A 19,778-nucleotide genomic window follows, 5' to 3' on the forward strand; every position below is an offset into this window, starting at 1 on the left:
TACTTTCAGTGTCAATTTAGTAAAATATGAAAGACACATTTATAACTAAGCGTCTGGCCAGTCAGTGGTGGTGAAAAGGTCAATAGCTGTTTTGGGAATCGCGTACATTGATAGTTTTTGGTGAAGCCCTCCGAACATCAAGGGATTTCAAATAAAGTCGTTCAGTCTTAATTTTAGGGGTATTTTTATTGCATCACAGCTGATGAGTCGGACCACCGAAAAAACAAGATGGGCATCAGTGCTATAGTGTTGAGCAGGTCTCCAAAGACAACACTAAAAGCGCTTCAAACAAACGGAATAGTTCACCCGGCGCTCAGCTTTTCCACATCCAACAAGGCGAAAAAGTTCATTTATGTATAGGTAATAATGGGACAGAGGACGGACAGCGAAGCGTTTGGCTGTATTGAACTGAGGCCCGTGCGTCATGACGTAACACAACACCGCAGTACCGCTGGGGCATACAGCGGAAATTGTATGTGGTGTGGAAGTTTTCCACACCCTCGAACACACTTGCATGTTTTGTTGTGACTCTCTGCTCCGCCTAGCCTCTTCTTTTTAACACGTACGACGTCCATTATCCAAACTCGCCCCGCTGCCTAGCCGCACCGAATTCCGCGCCCGACATAACGAACACCCCTTCCTGCACCCCTTGGGGCGGGTGTCAATTGATGTAAACCAATGGTCTTTCCCTCCTCACACGCTCTTTCCGTGAGTGGGCTGCCCTGTCTCTGACAGGCGTGCCGCCCCCTCGGAATCATTTAAAGAGAGAAACCAGCGTTTGAGGATCCTCCCGGTCAGTCCAGGCAGTCCAGAAGAATAATCCAAGGCTGGCGCTTCGGGAATATTCCCGGTTCTTCCGATGGTCAGTCCGGGGCTCCGGGCGTGCTCCACATCTTTGTCTTCTTGCTCAACGACGGACATCGTGAACAAACGCAACAATGCTTGGAATGAATTTACTTGGATTATTTGTTGCGGCCGTGCAAATATACAGCGTGACGCCTGGTAAATTGTGCTCTGCTTACAACTCGTTTCCTTGAGATTGACACTATTGATTTTGGACTGATGCATTTTTTATTTGTTTGTGAAATTGTCTTCACATGTCTGCTGCGTCAACATTTTATGAGCGGAAAATTCTTTCACCTGAACGCTCGTTTTCTCATAGTGAGACGGGAACACAATGCTGTGATCATAACTTTTAGAATACTTAGTTCATAAACTTAAAAGTGACACAAATCAAGGTGACGTACACCTGCATGAATATGCATTTGATTAATTATGGAAAAGCTAATGTACAGTAATGAAATGTTCGACAGTAGAGTCTTTGCAATTACTGATGAACATTTCGCGGTAACGGCAATCAAGTTGTATCTTTCAGAGAAAAACACTGTATAGCCTCCTGAATAGACAATATATGATCAATTACGTTCTTGGAATTCTTGTTGGCAAATTAAAGAGAATGGCAAAAGTTATGCAATTATATTTCTTTCATAAGTGGATTTAAATTGCTGATGAGGGACATCGCGCTGGAATCTTGCATATTTATCCACAACCAGGAGAAAACAAACAATTGTCAATTCACTGACAGGTTTGAGCGAAAGAATGCCCTTGGATGAACATCAACTCCAACATGTCAAGTGCTGCAATGTTCCAACTGCAGACAAAGTCATTGAAAATATGAATTGCACAATGTAAAAACAGAGCAAGATCATGTGTGTCATTTTTGTCTTTGTCTTTCAGTCACACACACGTTCAATTATTTCAAGATGGGCTCTCAAGTTGCAACGCTACCAGAGTACTTGGTGATGGCGTATGTTGATGGCGTTCAGAACCAGTTTCACCACACAGTAGATTCCTGACAATCAGTGGAAAGTGGCTCTAGTTTTCGGTCATTATGCGTCCGCCAGTTGGAATAGTCATAAGTTTGAGCAAATACTTCGCTTGACTAAAATGTGACAAACAACTTGATGCTTGGAATGAATTTACTTGCATTCTTTGTTGCGGCCGTGCAAATTCACAGCGTGACGCCAGGTAAGTTGTACTTTGCTTACAACTCGTTTCATTATCCTAAAAATTGACGCTCTTGATTTTGAACTGACGCTTTTTGTTCTTGTTGAATATTCCTCACACATCTGCTGCGGAAAATTCTTTCACATAGAACACTTGTTTTCTCATAGTTAGGCGGAAACACAATGCTATTATAAGAACTGATGGAATATTTAGTGAATAAAAACGATACAAATCAAAGTGATGTACACCTGCATTAATATTCAATCAATTAAATATGGAAAAGCTTTTGGAATCAAAAGGTTTGTACTTGAAAAAACTAAATTCGCAGTTGAAAACAAAATAAAACTTCAATCTGAAACTAAACACGGTGAGCTTAAAACTTGAACAATAAAACAATGCATTCAAGATAAAATTACTTGTTTGAAAGTTTTTTTCGAGTTGAAAATAGTTTCGCTTCACCCTGGTCAATTTTTTGAATAAACTATTTTCAGGTTTCACCTCAGTTTATTTTTCAACATTTTATGTCTTATTTTTTTCAGTTTCATGTTTTATATTTTCAGATTCACCTTTTTTTAGGTTCAACTCTTGTTTTTTCAGATTTGCCTCTTTTTTTTCAAGTTCAAATAATTTGCGACTTGCATACTTTTTCTTTGGGAGGTGGTTCCAAGCCTTCTAGTTCAGCCCTTTCGTGATTCCACACCGCGCACACCACTATTACCACGGCCCCACGTCAGATTCGGGTCCAAAGTATGCAACTCGCAAAGAAGATTTCAACCTTGCCTCCTGAATTAATATTCAGGAGACAAGGTTCAAATCAGGCAATATATGATCAATAACATTATTGGAATTGTTTTTTTTTTTTTTTTTGCAAATTAAAAAGAATGGCAACACTTTTTATTTTTTCACAAGTGGATTTAAATGGCCGACGAGTGGCATTGAACTCTAACATGTCAAGTGCTGCAATGTCCCAACTGCAGACAGAATCATTGAAAATATCAATTGCACAATGTAAAAACAGAGCAAGATCATGTGTGTCGCTTTTGTTTTTGTCTTTCAGTCATTCACACGCTCAATTATTTCACGACGATCTCTCAAGTTGCAAAGCTACCAGAGTTCTTGGAGGCCGCGTATGTTGACGGCGTTCAGATTCTGCAGTTTGACAGCAACCACAGGGAAACGAAAGCCAAACATGACTGGGTGAACTAAATCACAGAAGATAATCCATACTTCTGGGAGACAGAGACAGCGATCAATATTATGAATGAGCAGATGATGAAACGCAACATTGAAACCGCTAAAAAGCGCTTCAACCAAACTGGAGGTTTGTTTCCCTCCAAGCGCCCGCTCGTAAAATTCATTTCATGTGCTGATACCATTTTTTTTTTCATGACTAATAAACAGACATGTCACTGCTGGCTCCCCTCCGATTATCGTCACTGAATGCTGTGTGCGATCCTTTCAGGTGTTCACATGATTCAGGTGATGAAAGGCTGTGAATGGGACAATGAGACGGATGAGGTTGATGGTTGGGAGCACTATTGTTACGATGGAGAAGACTTTCTATCATTTGAGGCGAAGACGATGACATGGATCGCAGCACATCCACAAGCTTTCATCACCAAATTGAAGTTGGACCAAATGGACGGGTTTGATAAAGTCATGAAGATTAGCCTCACTGAGAAGTGTCCTTTCCTGTTGAAGGAGCACTTGAGAAACGGGAGGGTCTTCCTAACGAGAACCGGTACATTGTCCTCTCTCCACACATCCTCTTTCCTACAAATTCTCTCCATCTTTCCTGCCCTCCTCACGCGTTTTCCTCCATCTTTGCGGGCAGAGCTTCCCAAGGTGTCTCTCCTGCAGAAGACGCCTTCTTCTCCGGTCATTTGCCACGCCACAGGTTTCTACCCCAGGACATCGTCCCTCTTTTGGAGGAAGAACGGCGAGGAGATCCACGAGGACGTGGAGATGGGGGCGACCCTCCCCAACCACGACGGAACCTTCCAGACCTCGGCCCACCTGAAAGTGGTGGTGACGCTCGCCGCGGAGCAGGAGTACGACTGCGTGTTCCAGTTGGACGGCCTCCCGGAAGACATCGTCATCAAGCTGGATGCCGGAAGCATCCTGAGCAACGCACGTATCCGGGGTGAGCGTTTGTCGTGACTCAGACACGTCTGATTGGCTGCGGTGCGAGCGTGATGACTCGATGTCAAGACAACAGTCGTTCACGTGTCTCTCTTCATTGCACACGCTTTGCCTTGTCAAAAAGAGCAGGACAGGGAGAAGGCCTGGACCGTTGCGGGTATAGTCCTCAATCTGCTGGGGATAGCCATGTGGTTGGTGGATGTGGTCCTCTACAAGCATCTCAAAAGAAACCAAGGTGAGCGACAAATGTTTCCTCTGTCAGGAACATCCAAAGAGAACATTGTTTGCCTCGCGCCATTTGTGACCATTCCTAATCTCCTCTTGCTTCTCTTTTATTTCAGTCATATACTTTCTAGCTTGGAAAGAGGAAGAAGAAGAAGAAAATGTACAATTAGGTAAGTAAAATGTTTTCTGCTTTATTCGAGCCACAATAACAAGGCAGCCATGTCAAGTCAAAGTTTGATTGAAAGCTAAAGTGTCAATGAGGAGTCAGAAAATGTCAGCTCACACGATTGTTCCCGTCAAAGGGTGCCCTGAGATATGAGCCAAATTTGTTCAGCAACCAGGCTTGCAAATGCTTTTTTTTTTTCCATTGAAAGGATTCAATGGGAAAGAAAAAGGGTCACATATTTGCAAGTTGCATACTTTTTCTTTGGAAGGCGGTTCCAAGCATTCCAGTTCAGCCCTTTCGTGATTCCACGCACCTAGCACCACTAGTACCATGGCCCCACGTCAGATTCGGGTCCAAAGTATGCAACTTGCAAAGAAGATTTGAACCTTGCCTCCTGAATTAATATTCAGGAGACAAGGTTCAAATCAGGCAATATATGATCTATAACATTATTGGAATTTTTTTTTTCTTTTTTGCAGATTAAAAAGAATGGCAACATTTTTTAAAATATGAATTGTTTTTGTCTTTCAGACATTCACCCGGGCGGCTCGGTGGAGCACTGGGTAGCATGTCCACCTCACAGTTAGGAGGGTGCGAGTTCAATTCCACCTCCGGCCCTCCCTGTGCGGAGTTTGCATGTTCTCCCCGGGCCCGCGTGGGTTTTCTCCGGCCACTCCGGTTTCCTCCCACATCCCCAAAACATGCTTGATAGGCCGATTGAAGACTCCAAATTGTCCCGAGGTGTGAGTGCGAGTGCAAATGGTTGTTTGTCTCTGTGTGCCCTGCGATTGGCTGGCAACCGGTTCAGGGTGTCCCCCGCCTACTGCCCGATGACGGCTGGGATGGGCTCTAGCACGCCCGTGACCCCTGTGGGGTCGAAGCGGTTCAGAAAATGGATGGATGGATGGATGGATGGATGGATGGATGGATGGATGGATGGATGGATGGATGGATGGATGGATGGATGGATGGATGGATGGATGGATGGATGGATGGATGGATGGACATTCACCCGCTCAATTATTTCATGACGGCTTCTCGAAATAGGACGCTACCAGAGTACATGGAGGTGGCGTATGTTGACGACGTTCAGGTTCTGCAGTTTGACAGCAACCACAGGAAAATGAAAGTGAAACACGACTGGGCGAACAACATCACAGAAGATAATCCGTACTTCTGGGAGATAGAGACGGAGATCAGTTATGGGACTAAAGCCTACACTATTACAGTGATAGGCGCGGGCGGCGTTAGGGAGCGAGGAACCCACTGCTAGCTGATGGAAAAGAATGGGATGTACGCTAAACTGAGAGAGAAGTTCGCCATCGCTGGAAGCTAACGCCTTCGAAGCACTGACATGCATTTACAACCTGGATTTATTCATGAAGTCTTTTTCCTAAAAAAAATATTTCACGTGTACTCAATGTATCACAGACTCAAAATGAAATGTTATTAATTTCCAGTTTGTAGTTTTGAATATTTGACCAACAGTTGTCGTATAGCACCGTGCATCAAGCGAGGAATTCACCAGATATCAGTTAGGCAAGAAGGAGGAAATTGCGTGCAACAAGCTTGCCACTCTGCCATTTGAGGACTGAGAGTTGAAATGCAAAATGACCGCCCCAAGTTGAAAGTCCCTTGTTTGTTCACTTTGGTTTTGTGTAATTAAACAAATCAAGTCATTGGTTAGCACCGGTTGGAAGTTGCATCATGAAAGTTGATATCTGGATGAATTTGAGCCCTTAAAAACTGTAGGAAGTATATTTTGTTATGACTTATTATGTTTTATTATACATTTGTGATTGTTGTGTAAAGTGTGTGAATAAAGATCAGAAGCAGAGGAACCAAAACTTGTTGCCTCTGCTTGACCCCAGCTGATTTCCAGCCGGCGATATGAGGAAACGATCGGAGACGATCTTTCTGCTTAGATGACGTGATGAAATGATGTGCAAAAGAGCTTAACGGCAAATGCTTGCTTGCAAGTGACTCTGCAAGAAACATAACAACTGCGGGATGGATGCCTGTTTGCTGATTTCCCCACCCCTTAAAGGCATCGCCCTTTTGTAACCTAGTGACCTCAAAGTGAATAAAAGTGAGGTTTATGGGAGGGCTCAGGAGAATACGTCTCTCCTATTCTCCTTGCAAGAAACTAGAAGAGTCTTCTCTCCTCATTGTTTGTTATTTTGGGAAATAAACCAAAAACCTTAAGACTCTTTAATAAAGCAATTTATTATTATGAACTACATTTTGAAAAATAGACTACTATATATATACAAAAAAAAAAAAAGAAGAAAAAAAGTGTGGCTCCATAGCGCCGTCTTGTGATCCTGGTCAAACGTTTGCGTTCTCGGACCACATTTGAGTTTGACAGCAGCCTTAATACCTCCCCAAGCAAAGATACAGAGGCTACAAAACTAGGAAAAGCCCCAGAAATGACGTTTGAATACAAACATGCGTAAATAAAATATTTTAACATACATTTACAGTGTATTTCCAATTTGCGCGTGCGCAGAACGGATAAGCGGGCGGAAGTTGTGTCATGAAGTCGCTGCCACTCGGAAAGTGCCCCAAATGTCCACGCGGGTTAGATTTATTCGTAAAAGAACAAGCTTTTTAACTGTTTCTGTCACTCTTTTTAGGTAGCAGTGACTGCATACAAAGTAAAGGTTCAACTTTTCGGAGGTAAGTTGAAAGTAAGTGCTCGCTTTTTGTTTAATTTCGTTTTGATAAACATGGAAAAGAGCGGCGACGTGCAACGTCGATTTTCAACAATAGGACTTTCTCGACGTGTATTTAAACTAAAACGATATCGTTCGAGGTACTTAACAGATTAGTTTGTTATTAATGTTCAAACTAACTAATAAACAGAGATTTTAGTTGTTCTTTTTTACTCGCACTAAGCAACAGGTTTGCTATGAAGTTCGGAATGCGAGTTCATCTTATTTCCAAGCATTCCCAGCTACTTTTCCATTAAAATTACAACCTAAACAACTGGAAGTGTCCACACAACTTGTGTGACAAGAAAAATCGGTCGATTTAACGATTACATTTATGTCATTTGTGTTTTGTTTTGGTATTCGCTCGCTGTTCTAACGGAATTCAGACGCCATCTTGTGTATAATGAATCACTACAGCCCCTAAGTAAAAACTCAATTTAAAGTTTGTTGGGAAATATGTCAAATATTATTATTAGCTTCTATGTAAGTATAGAAGATCTTTGCTGTATGTGACATTTTGACCTTGTGCAACCGAAATTGAATGTTGTGGAAGCAAAGATGTTGGCTCAAGAGCATCTGGCTGGAGTCATGATTCGCTTTAAACAAAAACATCCTTGTTTAACAAAAGTCATGAGTTTATCATGAGATGTCCATACTACTTGTGAACAAGAGAAGCTATACATTTGTGTAAACGCCACCCAATGCAATGAATTCAAAATTAGCCAGGCTGCATGTACGAAGGGCGCGATTGGCCAAGGAAGACAACTCTCTGTGAAATTCTTTGTAAATGTTGATGAACCTAACAGCAGTTTAAACAGTATTACAATTGAAAGTTAAGTGAAAGCCACAACAGAGGCCACATTGTTACCCGCACGTCAAAATACTAAATATTTGCCTTATCTCTCTTCTCAGGGATTTTCCGTCTCTCCCTTTGCAGCTGGCCGGGTCTTTAGTCTGGATGCAAGCAACATGCAGACTGGAACACAAAGAGGTCCTGCACACCAGATCCCCACCATGTGTGAAGACCCCAATTTTAATTCTGGTGCTTCTTTGCAGGCCTGTCCAGCGAGCTGTTTGAGTCCTTGAAGGTGTACCTGAACAACAGCAAACGGCTGCAGCCCATAATCGGTACTAACTCATCATTTGTGTTAACTTATCCTGACATTAGTGTTGCTCTTGATTGACTTTTGCATCCCCGCAGGGCTGCGCAGCATCACGGAATGCGTGAAAGCCGGCTCGCGTGGGGGTGGCGAGCCCGTGTACCTCTGCGATGTGTGCGCATGTCGGCTGAGCAAAGGCGACATGCGCAACCACATCATGGGCAGCATCCACCGCTACAATTACACTGCAAGTACTCGCACAACCGCTACTAACCAGCTGCAACGTGCCGCACTAGTTAGCTTAGCCCGCTAAGACCATTTGGTGTTTGCCGGACAGAGAGCCCGACATCCCCAGCTGCTGTCGGGTGTGAAGCAGAGCGACGCTGACATGTCTCTGCTGGCCTGGCCCCTGATGGACATCGCCAGGATGCTGGAGGACCAGGAGGGACCCGGGGACATCAAGGTGTGTCAGTACAAAAAACGATAGCGGCGGCAGCCTAATTTAAATGACCGAGAGAAGAGTGCCGTTGACATTGTTTAAAAACTCATTTTATGTCTTTTGTTTGCAAGTTGCTTGAAGTCGAGGATGCCACGTTTGAGATGCTGAAGGGCGCCAGTGACAGCGATGGTAATTCTGCTACTCTTGAATGCATCACTTCCCGTTGTTGCGTATTAAATAACGTTTCTATTTTTTTCAAAGCAATCAATTTGAGTAAGCTTCTCATGTACGGACCTGCCAAGCCGGAGAGCCTCTCAAACGACAAGCATGACGAAGAGGAGAGGGTGGTCACCATTTGCCACAACGAGGAGCAGTTGGCGGATGGTGATGGTTCTTCTTGGGCCGAAGAAACCACTCCAAGTTTTGGCCACATCTTGCGTGATCGCTACAAAGGGAAGAAACCTCTCATTGGTCAGTTCCAGTCATTTTTCTTCAGTTTCCGAGCGGACTGCACACCAGCTGAGCCCCCTTCGGCCTGGCAGGTCTTTTCAGGGTAACCGAGTGCGTCTGCCAGGAGGACCGTCGCACGTACTGCTTCCTGTGCCACTGCTGCCGGACTCGGGTCCACACGCGGGTCTTCATCCACCACGTCAGCAGCTCGAGTCACGCGCGCAGCTACCTGGTCAGTTTGCGGACGACGAGGTGGCGTGAGCGAGAACATGGAAGTTCATCCTGCAACCCTGCGCTAGATGGAAACGCGGCATAAGCTGGTGGAGGCGGCAGGACCGAACATCGCCGACCACACTCGACTGATGGACTCGCTGGCCGAGAGGGTGGAGCGCGAGGAGGGACGAGGAGACATGGAAGTCAGCCTCGTGTGCTTCTGACACGTCTTCTTTTTGCTGCTCAGGTTGACGCTGAAGTTTGAAACATGTCGTGTTTGTAGGTGGTCGAAGCACCGCAGTTTCTCTGCGGGAAACTTGCCAGCAAAGGTTACAAGTGGTGTAAGTAGACTTGAGGCTTTTGACAAACACAAGTAGTCTGTGAAATAATCTGTATTCCAATTTGCGTTTCAACTCCTTTGCAGGCGTCAACAGGCTTTGGAACAGGAGCTACCCGACTGCACGCAAGTGGAACAAAGCCAAGACAGGTGTGTTGTTGTTTTTTTTTCTTCTAATTTTCTCAGTGGCAACTCTTTAATGTGTTGTGTTTCACCACAGCAGGAGGCCCCAAAGTCAAGAGTGTCGGAGGTAAAAATCAGGTGGTGTTCAAGGTAACACTTCCGCTCACTGAAGGTCCGCTACTGCTAGAGAGAACGTCCTTCAGCCAGGAAAGTCTACCCCGGGACCACCTGAACCCAGACTTAGACTCTGAGCTCGCTGACCCGGTCGCCGAGGTCGCCTTTGGTGTCTCTCACCAGTTTGATCCGCCCATCAACCATCCAAGTCCCGAATGGCAAACGGAGCCCCCCGTTGCACGAGAGTGGTTCAATTCCGCCTACGCACAGTGGCATGATTGGTCGCTGGCTCAAAAGCAAGAAAACCAACCCCAGGCTAATCTGCCGCCGGTTGCTACGAATGCTGGAGGGCATCATGCATCTCCAACGGAATTCCAAAGCATTCCCGTGGTCCGGACGCCATCTTGGACGCAACCATATTTGGTGGGTTCGGGCGGTTTTCCTGGGTACCAAGGCTACGGGGTTCCCCTACGGTTGCATCCCCCACCCTATGTCATTCCACCTTCTTTCTATCCCACTCCACCCGCCCTGCCTGAACCACTTTAACTGTCCAGAAATGATCACGAATACAGTCGGTTAAAGAGTACACACGTTTGATGCACATTTGCAAAGATGTAAACACTTTTTTTTGGTCACCTGGTGTGAGTAAAATCAGTATACAAAGTTTCCAAAAGGATTGTAATTTTATTATAAACCTAGAAATGTGAAGTTGACAAACTTTTTGAGTCGTGTATTGACTGTCAATGTGGCAAATTGAACCACCCCAATATGAAAAGTTGTATAGAAATACTTTTTAAGTTTGTTGGAAATTCAATGGGAGTTCACCAGTCAATTACACTCGACGGCAGAAGCCGTTGTCTGCCCAACTTACTCAATGTGTGTTCATTTTTTTTCTCCTAGATGTTCACAACCACATCCAGCACTTTATTGCAGATGTGTTAAGTAATTGTTGAGTGTAAATGGATGAAAAAATGAAATACATTCTAAAACAATCTTACAAATTAATTGTTAAAATACTGTATGAAAATATGCTATTAAGTGGGACAAAATTCAAAATGACCAAAAAACTATGAAGTCAAAGGATGACTAGTGTGGTAATAAAAATCGATACATAACTACACTGCCATCAGATGCGCATGCATTAAAAAAAAGTAACAAAACAGATGAAAGTGCAATTCTTTTTGCTTCTGTTTAAAAAAAAATATCACAAACAAAAATGGCGGGGATCATAATTAGGATATTGGACATATGTTTCGTTAAAGGAAGTGACTGAATAAATGGGAAATGGGGGTCCTATACACAACCGCTTGCTTGTTGTATTGAAGGTAGAGCCCTCTTGCGGACATATCACAGAACTGCGGTAATGCCCAGGGATGAGATGTTCTGCATCCCAATCCAGGCAGCGCTTCTGGGCGTGTGGCGTGGTATAATCAAGATGATCATGTTCACTATGTATGGACACCCAGGCTTCGTGAGTCGAAGTTCTGGTAGGGGCAGGACTGTCCCGTTTCAGCAGAGACTCAATGGAGAAGGGCCCGTTAAACTTGACCTCGCAGCTGATCTGGACCGATGGCGGCGGTGGGGGGAAGGTTCCCCCACCGTCCTCACGCCGGCTGCTCAGCTCTGGAAAGAAGTCCATGATGTCCTTAAAGTGACGTCGGACCATTTTGGTGGTGATAAGACTCAGTTCCAGCTTCCAGAAGTTACGCTTGCTGCCCAGGGAGTCAGGGACCAAAGGAATCTGGAGGAGGCACCATAGACAACCATAAAATGATGTTTCAGTACTTCTAAACACTTAAAGGCACAGGTGTCAAATTCAAGGTCTGGGGGCCAGATACGGCCCATCACATCATTTTATGTGGCCCGCGAAGACAAATTGTGCATAATATTCGTGTGTAATTACTAGAATTGCAAATTGTCTTCACTTTAAAAAAAATTTGGGGGTATATTTGACCCGTTTTTACTCGTCTGATTTGAAAACGAGTTATTTGTCAGTTTGTTTTGTAGCTTATACTGTATATAATATTATTTATATGGGTTGACAGTCATAATGGCCCCCGAAATAAACTATGACTACAATGCGGCCTGCGAAAAAAAAATGTTTGACACCCCTGTTTAAAGGGGAACACATTTTCACGGAACCAAACCCAGAAGAAAAAGCCCAAGTGCACTTTCGACGACAGAGGGCAGTATTGAGCAAAATGGCAGTTCCCACGATGATGAACTCGTGCTCGTTCTTATTCTACGAACACATTGTTCAGTGTTGACTGAAGATAGGTGGGGGGGGGGGGGGTTTGGTGCATGATCAGAGTATTTAGATGCATTTATTCCAATTTTCTTGGCGGTTCTTTCCCCTCCCACTCCTCAGGCCAAACTGCTGATTGGACATTTGCTTGGCCAACGTGTTCTGTTTGCTGTGACAAAGCAGTGATTTTTATTCCCTTAAAAACAATTTCGATGCAGAACTTACCTTGACAAAGCACTTGTTGGTGGACAAACACACTCTGATGTTATTCTCGATGGACTTCCTATCGTGTCGAACCAGCGGGCCCATCCTGTCCATAAGCTGCAAATTGTTGCATGCAACCAGGTAAGAAACAATTCCTATGTACGTGCGAGATGTGAGGAACCTACCTGCATGAAGGTGAGCATTTTATCCGGGGCGTCCTGGAGGATGATGGCAATGCGGGCCAGATAGGTGGTGCTCCTCCGGAGAACTTCGCGGCGAGCACCGTCAACGCCAGGAGGAAACTGAGCTCGCAACTTGTTGCTGGACGGGGCCATGATTCAGCAGCTTACTCAAGTCAGGTATGAGGAGTTCAAAAGCTAGACTGGACTTTATAAGGCCCACTGGGACAATGGAGGGTGTGTGCATGCAGGTGCTAATGGAGAGCTTTTGATACTCGAATGGGTCGTTAGCAGCATGCATGGACACTTGAGGACTTCCAGTCATCCTCGAAACAACAAAAAAAGTGTAAATAGTCTGTTAAACGAAAAATGTTTGCATGATGGTCATATCAGCGTGGCGCTTGGGCAGTTCAAGGGATGAAAATATTACATGTGGCAATTTCAACATGGCAGCAATGACACCCAATGAGTCTTTAAAAAAAAAGAGTAAAAAAATATGTCACTCAATGAGTCTTTAAAAAACAAAAGTAAAAAAATATGCTTTATGGCTACTTCAGGAGTTCCATCCTTTAAATAATAATGATACTACTACTATTACTACTAATAATAATAATATGTATTGATACTACTGATAATAATGATAATAATAATAGTATGCATTGATACTACTGATAATAATAATATGTATTGATACTACTACTATGACTACTACCAATAATGATAATAATAATGAGATGTATTGCTACTACTGATTTGCTCTGAGAATACTGAGAATAAGTGTATAATTGGTCACTTTGGATTTAATTTTCCTCCAAATAGCAATACTTTGACTCACAGTAATTATTTCACCAGTGAACATTTGGTTTTGCACATTTCAGTTAGTTTTACAGACACTCCCAGTGAGTGTTTGTGTGACAGAGATCAGTCGGTATTGGGACGAGCCATCTCATCCTTTTGTCGTTGGGTGTACTGCGTTTGCATTTCTGATCCCCGTCAACACAAAAAGACATTTGCTCGCTCGGTCGTCCGGGGCAATTTGAGTTCCTTGCAGTACAGATGAATGTAAATAACCCCACCAGGTGTTGTTTTTACCTTCCCATGCAGCTGGGATGAGGTGCAAATTGCAGGAATGCAGACCTTTCCTCAGATCTTTGATGTGAGTGGAACTCTGCTGCCTTTGTTTCACATAATGGAATTCTTTTCTTTCCAAAGTGGCCCTGCCCAGATAAAAAAATGCCACGCCAGACACTCTAAACATAAAGAAAAGTATCAGTCTTAGTCAACACAGACTTCTTGGAACGATAGGTGCCTCCATTTTAATGTCCTACTTTATTTTTTTAGGATGCAAGGATCACCTGAATTAATAATAATAATGAAATTGTCAGATGGGCCTAAACTGTATTAGTCTGCAAACGTTTTGTTTTGTCACTTCCGACCAGTAGAGGTCAGAATTGTATCAAATTGTTTCCAAATTGCATTTGTGTGTAATTCCCAGTTGTCCCTCATTTTCCCCAAGTGGCGGCATGCTTTTTAGTCACCCTTTGGGAAAAGCATCACTGCTCGCCTATTAAACATGCCATAAACACGGAAGGGTTAATTGGATATGAATTGATTTTGTAGGAGCAGTAGGGCCCTTTCATCGACCACTCCAAGTTTATGAATGATATGTATTTATTTGTGTATTTATTTCTTGTCAGGCTCTTGAAATGTTCCAAGCTGCAAGTCATGGAAGCCCACCTGGTTGTCACCCCCACCCCCGCTTGATTAATGACCCGTCCGGACTCGCTCCCACCACATTGAGCTGCCTGGCTATCTCTAAGAGTCCACGCTTGAAGTGTGAACAGAAAAGGCGCCATTTGGTAAGGAATCTCATTCCAGGTCCACAGAGATATGATCGTCTTATTTAGGAGGAGGATAGCATGGAGCAGATCTTCCTGAAAGGACAAAATTGTAAATATTGATCCCCCAAATGAAGTGTCAATCTCTTTGGTTGAGATTATTCCCTTCTCCAAGAGTGGTCTTAAAAAAAAAAAAAAAAAACGAGGTTCTGTTCTTTTTGGAACCACTATTTGATTCCTGCAGATAACCAACATTACAGTCAAATGAATCCAAGAAGGGAGCTTATTGATTTTTAAAGAGACGCTTCGGCCTCCACGGGGTCAGGGGTCGTCACAGTGTTTTGTTGCTGGTTTTCCATCGTTGGCCATGTTGACTTTTAAAGGCGGACGACGCATTATTTGACCGTGTGCGCTAATCAGCCTAATCAGCATTTCCATGGCACTTAATTGATCGAATGGGCCTCATTTGGACAAACGACAGAGGGGGAGAGCGCTTTCCGCTATCAAACGTTTGAAACGCAAGGACGTCAACTGCCTCCAGCACTTTTTACTCTCCTTTTATTGCCGTTTACAAAGTTTGGCCTGTTCACTATTTGTTTTCAAGCTGATGCTAATCATGCTAACACACAAAAAAAAATGAAATTGACTATTAAATGCATTGTCATGTAATTGTTACAGGAGGATAAAGAATATATGCTTTTGTGATTGTTCCTTTTCAAACCACCATTTCAACTTCACCAATTTCTTGAATTAATCAATAAATTGACTAGTCAGCACATAGCAAAGATTTTTATTTTATTCTTATGATATAGTTTGCGTTCATATAGCATGCAGATTTCCGTTCACCAGTCAGTATGTGTGAAATGCAGCTTTTGTTTGCCCTTTCACGCCTGGTTGATGACCACTTTTCAACTCTGGGCTTTTTATTTGATCGGCTTTTCCGCAACGGCACGTTGGGCTGTTTGCTAATGATTAGCGGAGATTGTCTGGGCTGGCTTGTAAAAGGCGCGCTTAAAAAGCCATATTTATTGTTCCATTTACACGTTTTGGGGGGCTAATCGTTAGCAATTAGGATTGTGTAGCCGTGTGCGTGCGTGCGTGCGTGCGTGCGTGCGTGCGTGCGTGCGTGCGTGCGTGCGTGCGTGTGCGACGCTCACGTTTACGCCTGTCGCCCTCAGGCCGTGACAAAGGTCCATTACCTAGTCTGATCTATTAGTGTGGACTAAAAGCTACATTAGGATTAAATAGCCATGTTGTTTTTTTACGTGTATTTTTTTACTTCCATGGCCACCTTCTAGAGGTGGAAATTAAAAAATAATGATTGATTGATTATTTTGTTTTGAGTTGCACAGTAGAAGATAGTGGGTGATGTTTTCATTGATAATAAATTACAAAAAATTATTTGAATGTAATATATATATGCATTTAACATTGCTCGCAGGCATTTATTCATTAACATCCGTGAAAAATGACTAATATGCCTTTCATCATCAAATCTACAAGAAGTATTATTTACACTGCCCTCTAGTGGTTAAGGTGCGTACAACCGACGAACACTATTGATTTGGAATCATTTCTGGTGGCAGCAGGTGAAGTCACATCATGTTTCAAAGAACAGAATCATTTGAAGCTGCAGGTGTCGACTTTCTGCCTAGCAAAAAGTGGTGGGTCTTCGCTGCCAATCTATTTAATCCTAGTGAAATCAATTTCCCTAAACTATAAAATATTTTTGTCCCCACAAATATACTGTGTGCTTGATAATCAAAGATCCAAAAACTCTATTCACCTCCATCAAAGGTAGCGTAGTGTCATTTATGCAAATGAGACGGTCGCATAAAAGAGGCAACTTGAAACGCGGCGGAATACATTTATGACGTTGTCATAATCAGCCTCATATTGAATTATTATCTTGTCATTTCTGAGCTCTTTTTTTTTTGGGGTTGAATCTTAGTAAATGGTCCAGATGAAAGATCGTTTGATATGCAGAGAAGACGTTGAGGCCTCGTTGCATTTGAAGCCATCGCAGCCTTAGGAAATGCAAATGGCCGTCTGCGTAAATAGGATTGAAATCAAAAGGTGGAAAAAAAAAAAAGCTAGTAAATGACAAAAAAGGTGGTCAAAGCCGAGGCGTCGGAGGCCTCTGATTGATATCGTGCGCCCCGAGCATCTGCCAGATGATAGACGGCCGCTTGTTCTGATTGAGAGCCCGATAAAAACGGAACCTCGCAAATACTTGACGCCAAGATGGCCGTGTGACTTAACCTGCTACACATTTGACAGCTAACAGTGGAGTCGTGAGATCAACATGTTCCTTCTGCACCAACACTTGTTACTAGGCAGAATTGGCCCTTGGTAACTTGGTGGGCCGCCTGCCAGAGTTTAAAAAAAAAAAAAAAAAAAAAGGACACGGCGAATTGGTAGGCAAAAAGAACCGATGATGCCGCTCATGCAAGATTTACCCGACGTGATGATCAATTATTCAAATGATGGATGAAACCCGAGTCTTGTGATTAGTTGTCCAATTTAGAGGTGTCCACTAATTACATTTTGGCTGTTTTCTCTGCTTTTTTCGTCCATTAATTTGACTGTGACCTTTGACTTAAATGAATGTGTCAGTGACCTGCAGGGAGAAATCATTTGTCTGCTTAAAACGCTTCTTGTAAATGTCTTTCCACACAAAAAAAGTATTTTTAAATTTTTCTTTTGAATCATTCATCTGTTGGACAATGACGGACATAGACGTCTAAAAGGCTGTGTTTTGTCCAAACAGGCTTGAGACATTTGACTTCCACTGACAAATCTTCTTTGGTGGGTCCGAGGATAGCCATGCGTCCACCAGGACGTCCCGATAGAAGGTGAGGTCATGCCAAAAAGTGCCGACGATGCTTTTTGAAAGTGAGGCCCTACCGCTCAGTTAATTAAAAAAATGACGGCGACTCGGGAGTGAGCCCGGCAGGATCCGATCTGGGATTTGGAAGCGAATCGTTGCGCCTAAAACGATTGACAAGATGCACGTCACGCTGCTTTCATGTGTTGGTTGCAAGCTTCGGTTACAAATGTTCCTTCACTTGTTGCTAAGCAACTTGGGGCAGCAGGCTCAACTGCCCCAGATAGGTCATTCACAATTTTCAATTTCAGCTAACTGCTCGTTGTTAATAAAGACCCGAGCAGCTGTGCCAACCAAGTCATAAGCCAAAGTGCTTGTGCGGTCTTATCGTTAGCGGCGAGTCCCTCGTAGCCACCGCTAATTGCTAACTCTCACCCTCCTACCCACCCTTCCTCGCCGTGATTTGGCAGCGCTTGGGCGAGCTTTTTTGGCCGCCCTTCTGTGTTTTGCGCCGTTGTTTTCTGGAGGCCTGAATGGGACAGGTCGTTTGCGAAATGACGGGACACGCCAACAAATTGCATCACTTCTGGCTCAGCAGCTCAAGACAATGGCCAGCCATATGCCACTTGAGGGGGGCCATGAAATTAAAGAATGCCTATCATTTCGACCCCCTCCCCTTACCAACCTCTCACCTCAGCAAAAAATTAAGATTATTTATGCAAAACACAGCAGAGGCAATTCCATGTTGTGATTGGTTGTCCAATTTTGAGGTCGTCTCTGATTGGATGGCTTTCCCCCTTCTCTTATTTTCAATTTGAGTATAAATTACGGCAAAGTTTTAATTCTTTTATGTAAACGATCATGCCATTGAAATAATGAGGTCTCATAATTAAGCATGCAGATCTATTCCCCCAAACTTACGTCATCTTTTGTTTTTTTTCCCCAATTATGGAGTCAGAGGGTCGTGGATGATTAGCTTCTTTTTGTTCTCTGTGTTTTTTTTTTCCCTGAGAAGATTAAATATTTCTGCTTGAGAAAATCTTTTTAGAGTGCCACTGACTGCTGTCCTGCTGCCCCTCTCCCCGTCAACCCCCACATTCCAAAAAAACACATCTTCCTTAGTTTGTCATTCCAAAATGTGGTGAAAAAATAAAATCGTTTGACAAAGAATAGAAAAAAGAGGCTTTAGAGGATTTTTTTTTTGCAAGTGGGCTCTTTATTGGGTAGCGGGGGGGTGCGCGGCCCCCACCCTCCTCACACAACAGGGCCCCAATCTGTCAAATAATTAGCCAGTGTGGCAGGACAAAGCTTACGTTTCATACATCATCACTGGATTGTGACGCCTCATGGGAACTTCAGATGGCAACGGGAGGGAAACATTTTTGAACATCTTTGAGCCGTTCTCAAACTTAGTCACGCCTATTTTGCCACCTGGTATGCATGTCATCTAAGATAACTGCATCATGTACGCTTAATATTAACTTAAAAGGTAACCGAAATTGCGTCATCCCCTCTTGACCTGACCAGACTAAAACAAAACGAATTGTTCCACTTAAAAAGAAAATATGGCGCCGTCCTTGAATCACTCCAGAGATATTTTATGGAAGCACCCCCCTAATATATATATATTTTCACACACTATATTGAGTTATGCAAAATAGACATAAAAGAGTGTCACTGTCGCAGCAAGAAGTTAAACACGCTCTTGACTGTCATGTGACACAAATCTCTCATGGCCCCCCTCAATGTTGCTCTTTATTTGCCCCCTTGCCCTGCTCCCCCCCCACCTCCTCTCAGACTGTGACTTATAAACACAACACGCCACACAATGGCCGCCTTGTTTGCTCAACGGGATAGCCTTAATGGAGACTTATATTTCCAGGATTATATCTGCATTCACTTGCAAATCATTGGTGGGAGCAGTGGGAGTTGGAAGGGGAGGTGGGAGCTGCAGGGAGGGGGGGCTTCAATGCTCTTCCTCTGTCTATGAATAATAGTATCATTTGAATTAAGTGGACACCTGGTGCAGCGGGTTCGGGCGGCGGAGGCGCGCCGCTGACCCGCAGCCGCTTGCCAACTTCCCGCTTTCCCATGCAGCCTGTCCTTATCCGTCCCCCCGCAGCCTCCAATTACTCCCCGCTAAATGCCACGCACTTGTAACTTTAGTCCCCCCGTGGCCAAAAAGCTGCTGGGAGGAACTTTTTTTTTTTTTTTTTTTAACAGAGCAGGAAGCGGGAGAAATTCTTATCCATCTCCTCTTTAGATTCTGAAAGAGCCGGTGTCGCGTTACCAGGAAAAAAGTTGCAATTAAATACAGTAAAGAAAAAAAAAAGTAAAATGACAGCGCATGCACCGGATCCGCGACTAAAGCGCCTTTTGTTGATTTATTGTACATTAGTCAGCCGGCCGTGCACGGGAACGAAGGAGGGGGGATTCTATTTGTATGCGTCCCGCG

General features: G+C 43.7%; 3 protein-coding genes and 1 long non-coding RNA gene across 8 annotated transcripts; 3 read left to right on the forward strand and 1 right to left on the reverse strand.

Moving 5' to 3' along the window:
- Positions 1–754: 754 nt before the first annotated feature.
- LOC148380244 (H-2 class I histocompatibility antigen, alpha chain-like) lies at positions 755–6,387 on the forward strand. The gene is made up of 7 exons (XM_088364801.1): positions 755–1,002; positions 3,065–3,328; positions 3,470–3,748; positions 3,842–4,150; positions 4,279–4,384; positions 4,491–4,544; positions 5,072–6,387. Exons 2-7 carry the CDS (start codon positions 3,265–3,267, stop codon positions 5,247–5,249), a joined length of 990 nt encoding a protein of 329 aa, XP_088220927.1. The 5' UTR covers positions 755–1,002; positions 3,065–3,264; the 3' UTR covers positions 5,250–6,387.
- A 663-nt stretch (positions 6,388–7,050) lies between these two features.
- On the forward strand, positions 7,051–10,900 carry LOC148380245 (uncharacterized). Of its 5 annotated transcripts, none has more exons than XM_088366034.1 (13): positions 7,051–7,219; positions 8,167–8,245; positions 8,311–8,382; positions 8,456–8,599; positions 8,690–8,817; positions 8,925–8,982; positions 9,055–9,264; positions 9,336–9,475; positions 9,543–9,659; positions 9,740–9,797; positions 9,881–9,943; positions 10,017–10,043; positions 10,104–10,900. In XM_088366034.1, the coding sequence occupies exons 2-13, from the start codon at positions 8,224–8,226 to the stop codon at positions 10,574–10,576; spliced, it is 1,512 nt and encodes a 503-aa protein (XP_088222160.1). In that variant the 5' UTR covers positions 7,051–7,219; positions 8,167–8,223; the 3' UTR covers positions 10,577–10,900. The 5 variants fall into 5 exon arrangements, with proteins under 5 accessions (XP_088222160.1, XP_088222159.1, XP_088222155.1 ...); XM_088366033.1 differs by having other exon boundaries at positions 7,052–7,219; positions 10,014–10,043; XM_088366029.1 differs by having other exon boundaries at positions 7,052–7,219; positions 10,014–10,900.
- Positions 10,733–12,926, reverse strand: LOC148380246 (uncharacterized). Its single transcript, XM_088366035.1, has 3 exons — positions 12,665–12,926; positions 12,501–12,596; positions 10,733–11,771 (listed from the first exon to the last, which is right to left on the reverse strand). The coding sequence occupies exons 1-3, from the start codon at positions 12,812–12,814 to the stop codon at positions 11,235–11,237; spliced, it is 783 nt and encodes a 260-aa protein (XP_088222161.1). The 5' UTR covers positions 12,815–12,926; the 3' UTR covers positions 10,733–11,234.
- LOC148380247 (uncharacterized) lies at positions 12,320–15,212 on the forward strand. Its single transcript, XR_015855189.1, has 3 exons — positions 12,320–12,620; positions 12,704–12,838; positions 14,356–15,212. It is a non-coding gene; the product is annotated as an uncharacterized LOC148380247 (long non-coding RNA).
- Positions 15,213–19,778: the final 4,566 nt, after the last annotated feature.

The sequence above is a fragment of the Syngnathus floridae genome, chromosome 21 (genome assembly GCF_059516105.1).
Source record: "Syngnathus floridae isolate MCC-2025c chromosome 21, RoL_Sflo_1.0, whole genome shotgun sequence".
Taxonomy (NCBI): domain Eukaryota; kingdom Metazoa; phylum Chordata; class Actinopteri; order Syngnathiformes; family Syngnathidae; genus Syngnathus; species Syngnathus floridae.

What these genes read in the sequence shown, in the direction of transcription:
- LOC148380244 (XM_088364801.1), top strand. Translation starts at nt 3,265, where the DNA reads ATGAATGAGCAGATGATGAAACGCAACATTGAAACCGCTAAAAAGCGC. An exon ending in GGTCTTCCTAACGAGAACCG is followed by an intron (nt 3,749 to 3,841) that starts GTACATTGTCCT and finishes CTTTGCGGGCAG; the next exon opens with AGCTTCCCAAGGTGTCTCTC. An exon ending in GAGCAACGCACGTATCCGGG is followed by an intron (nt 4,151 to 4,278) that starts GTGAGCGTTTGT and finishes CAAAAAGAGCAG; the next exon opens with GACAGGGAGAAGGCCTGGAC.
- LOC148380245 (XM_088366029.1), top strand. Translation starts at nt 8,224, where the DNA reads ATGCAGACTGGAACACAAAGAG. An exon ending in GGGCGCCAGTGACAGCGATG is followed by an intron (nt 8,983 to 9,054) that starts GTAATTCTGCTA and finishes TTTTTTTCAAAG; the next exon opens with CAATCAATTTGAGTAAGCTT. An exon ending in AGGGAAGAAACCTCTCATTG is followed by an intron (nt 9,265 to 9,335) that starts GTCAGTTCCAGT and finishes TCGGCCTGGCAG; the next exon opens with GTCTTTTCAGGGTAACCGAG.
- LOC148380246 (XM_088366035.1), bottom strand. Translation starts at nt 12,814, where the DNA reads ATGGCCCCGTCCAGCAACAAGTTGCGAGCTCAGTTTCCTCCTGGCGTT. An exon ending in AAATGCTCACCTTCATGCAG is followed by an intron (nt 12,597 to 12,664) that starts GTAGGTTCCTCA and finishes AACAATTTGCAG; the next exon opens with CTTATGGACAGGATGGGCCC. An exon ending in CCAACAAGTGCTTTGTCAAG is followed by an intron (nt 11,772 to 12,500) that starts GTAAGTTCTGCA and finishes TGCCTCCTCCAG; the next exon opens with ATTCCTTTGGTCCCTGACTC.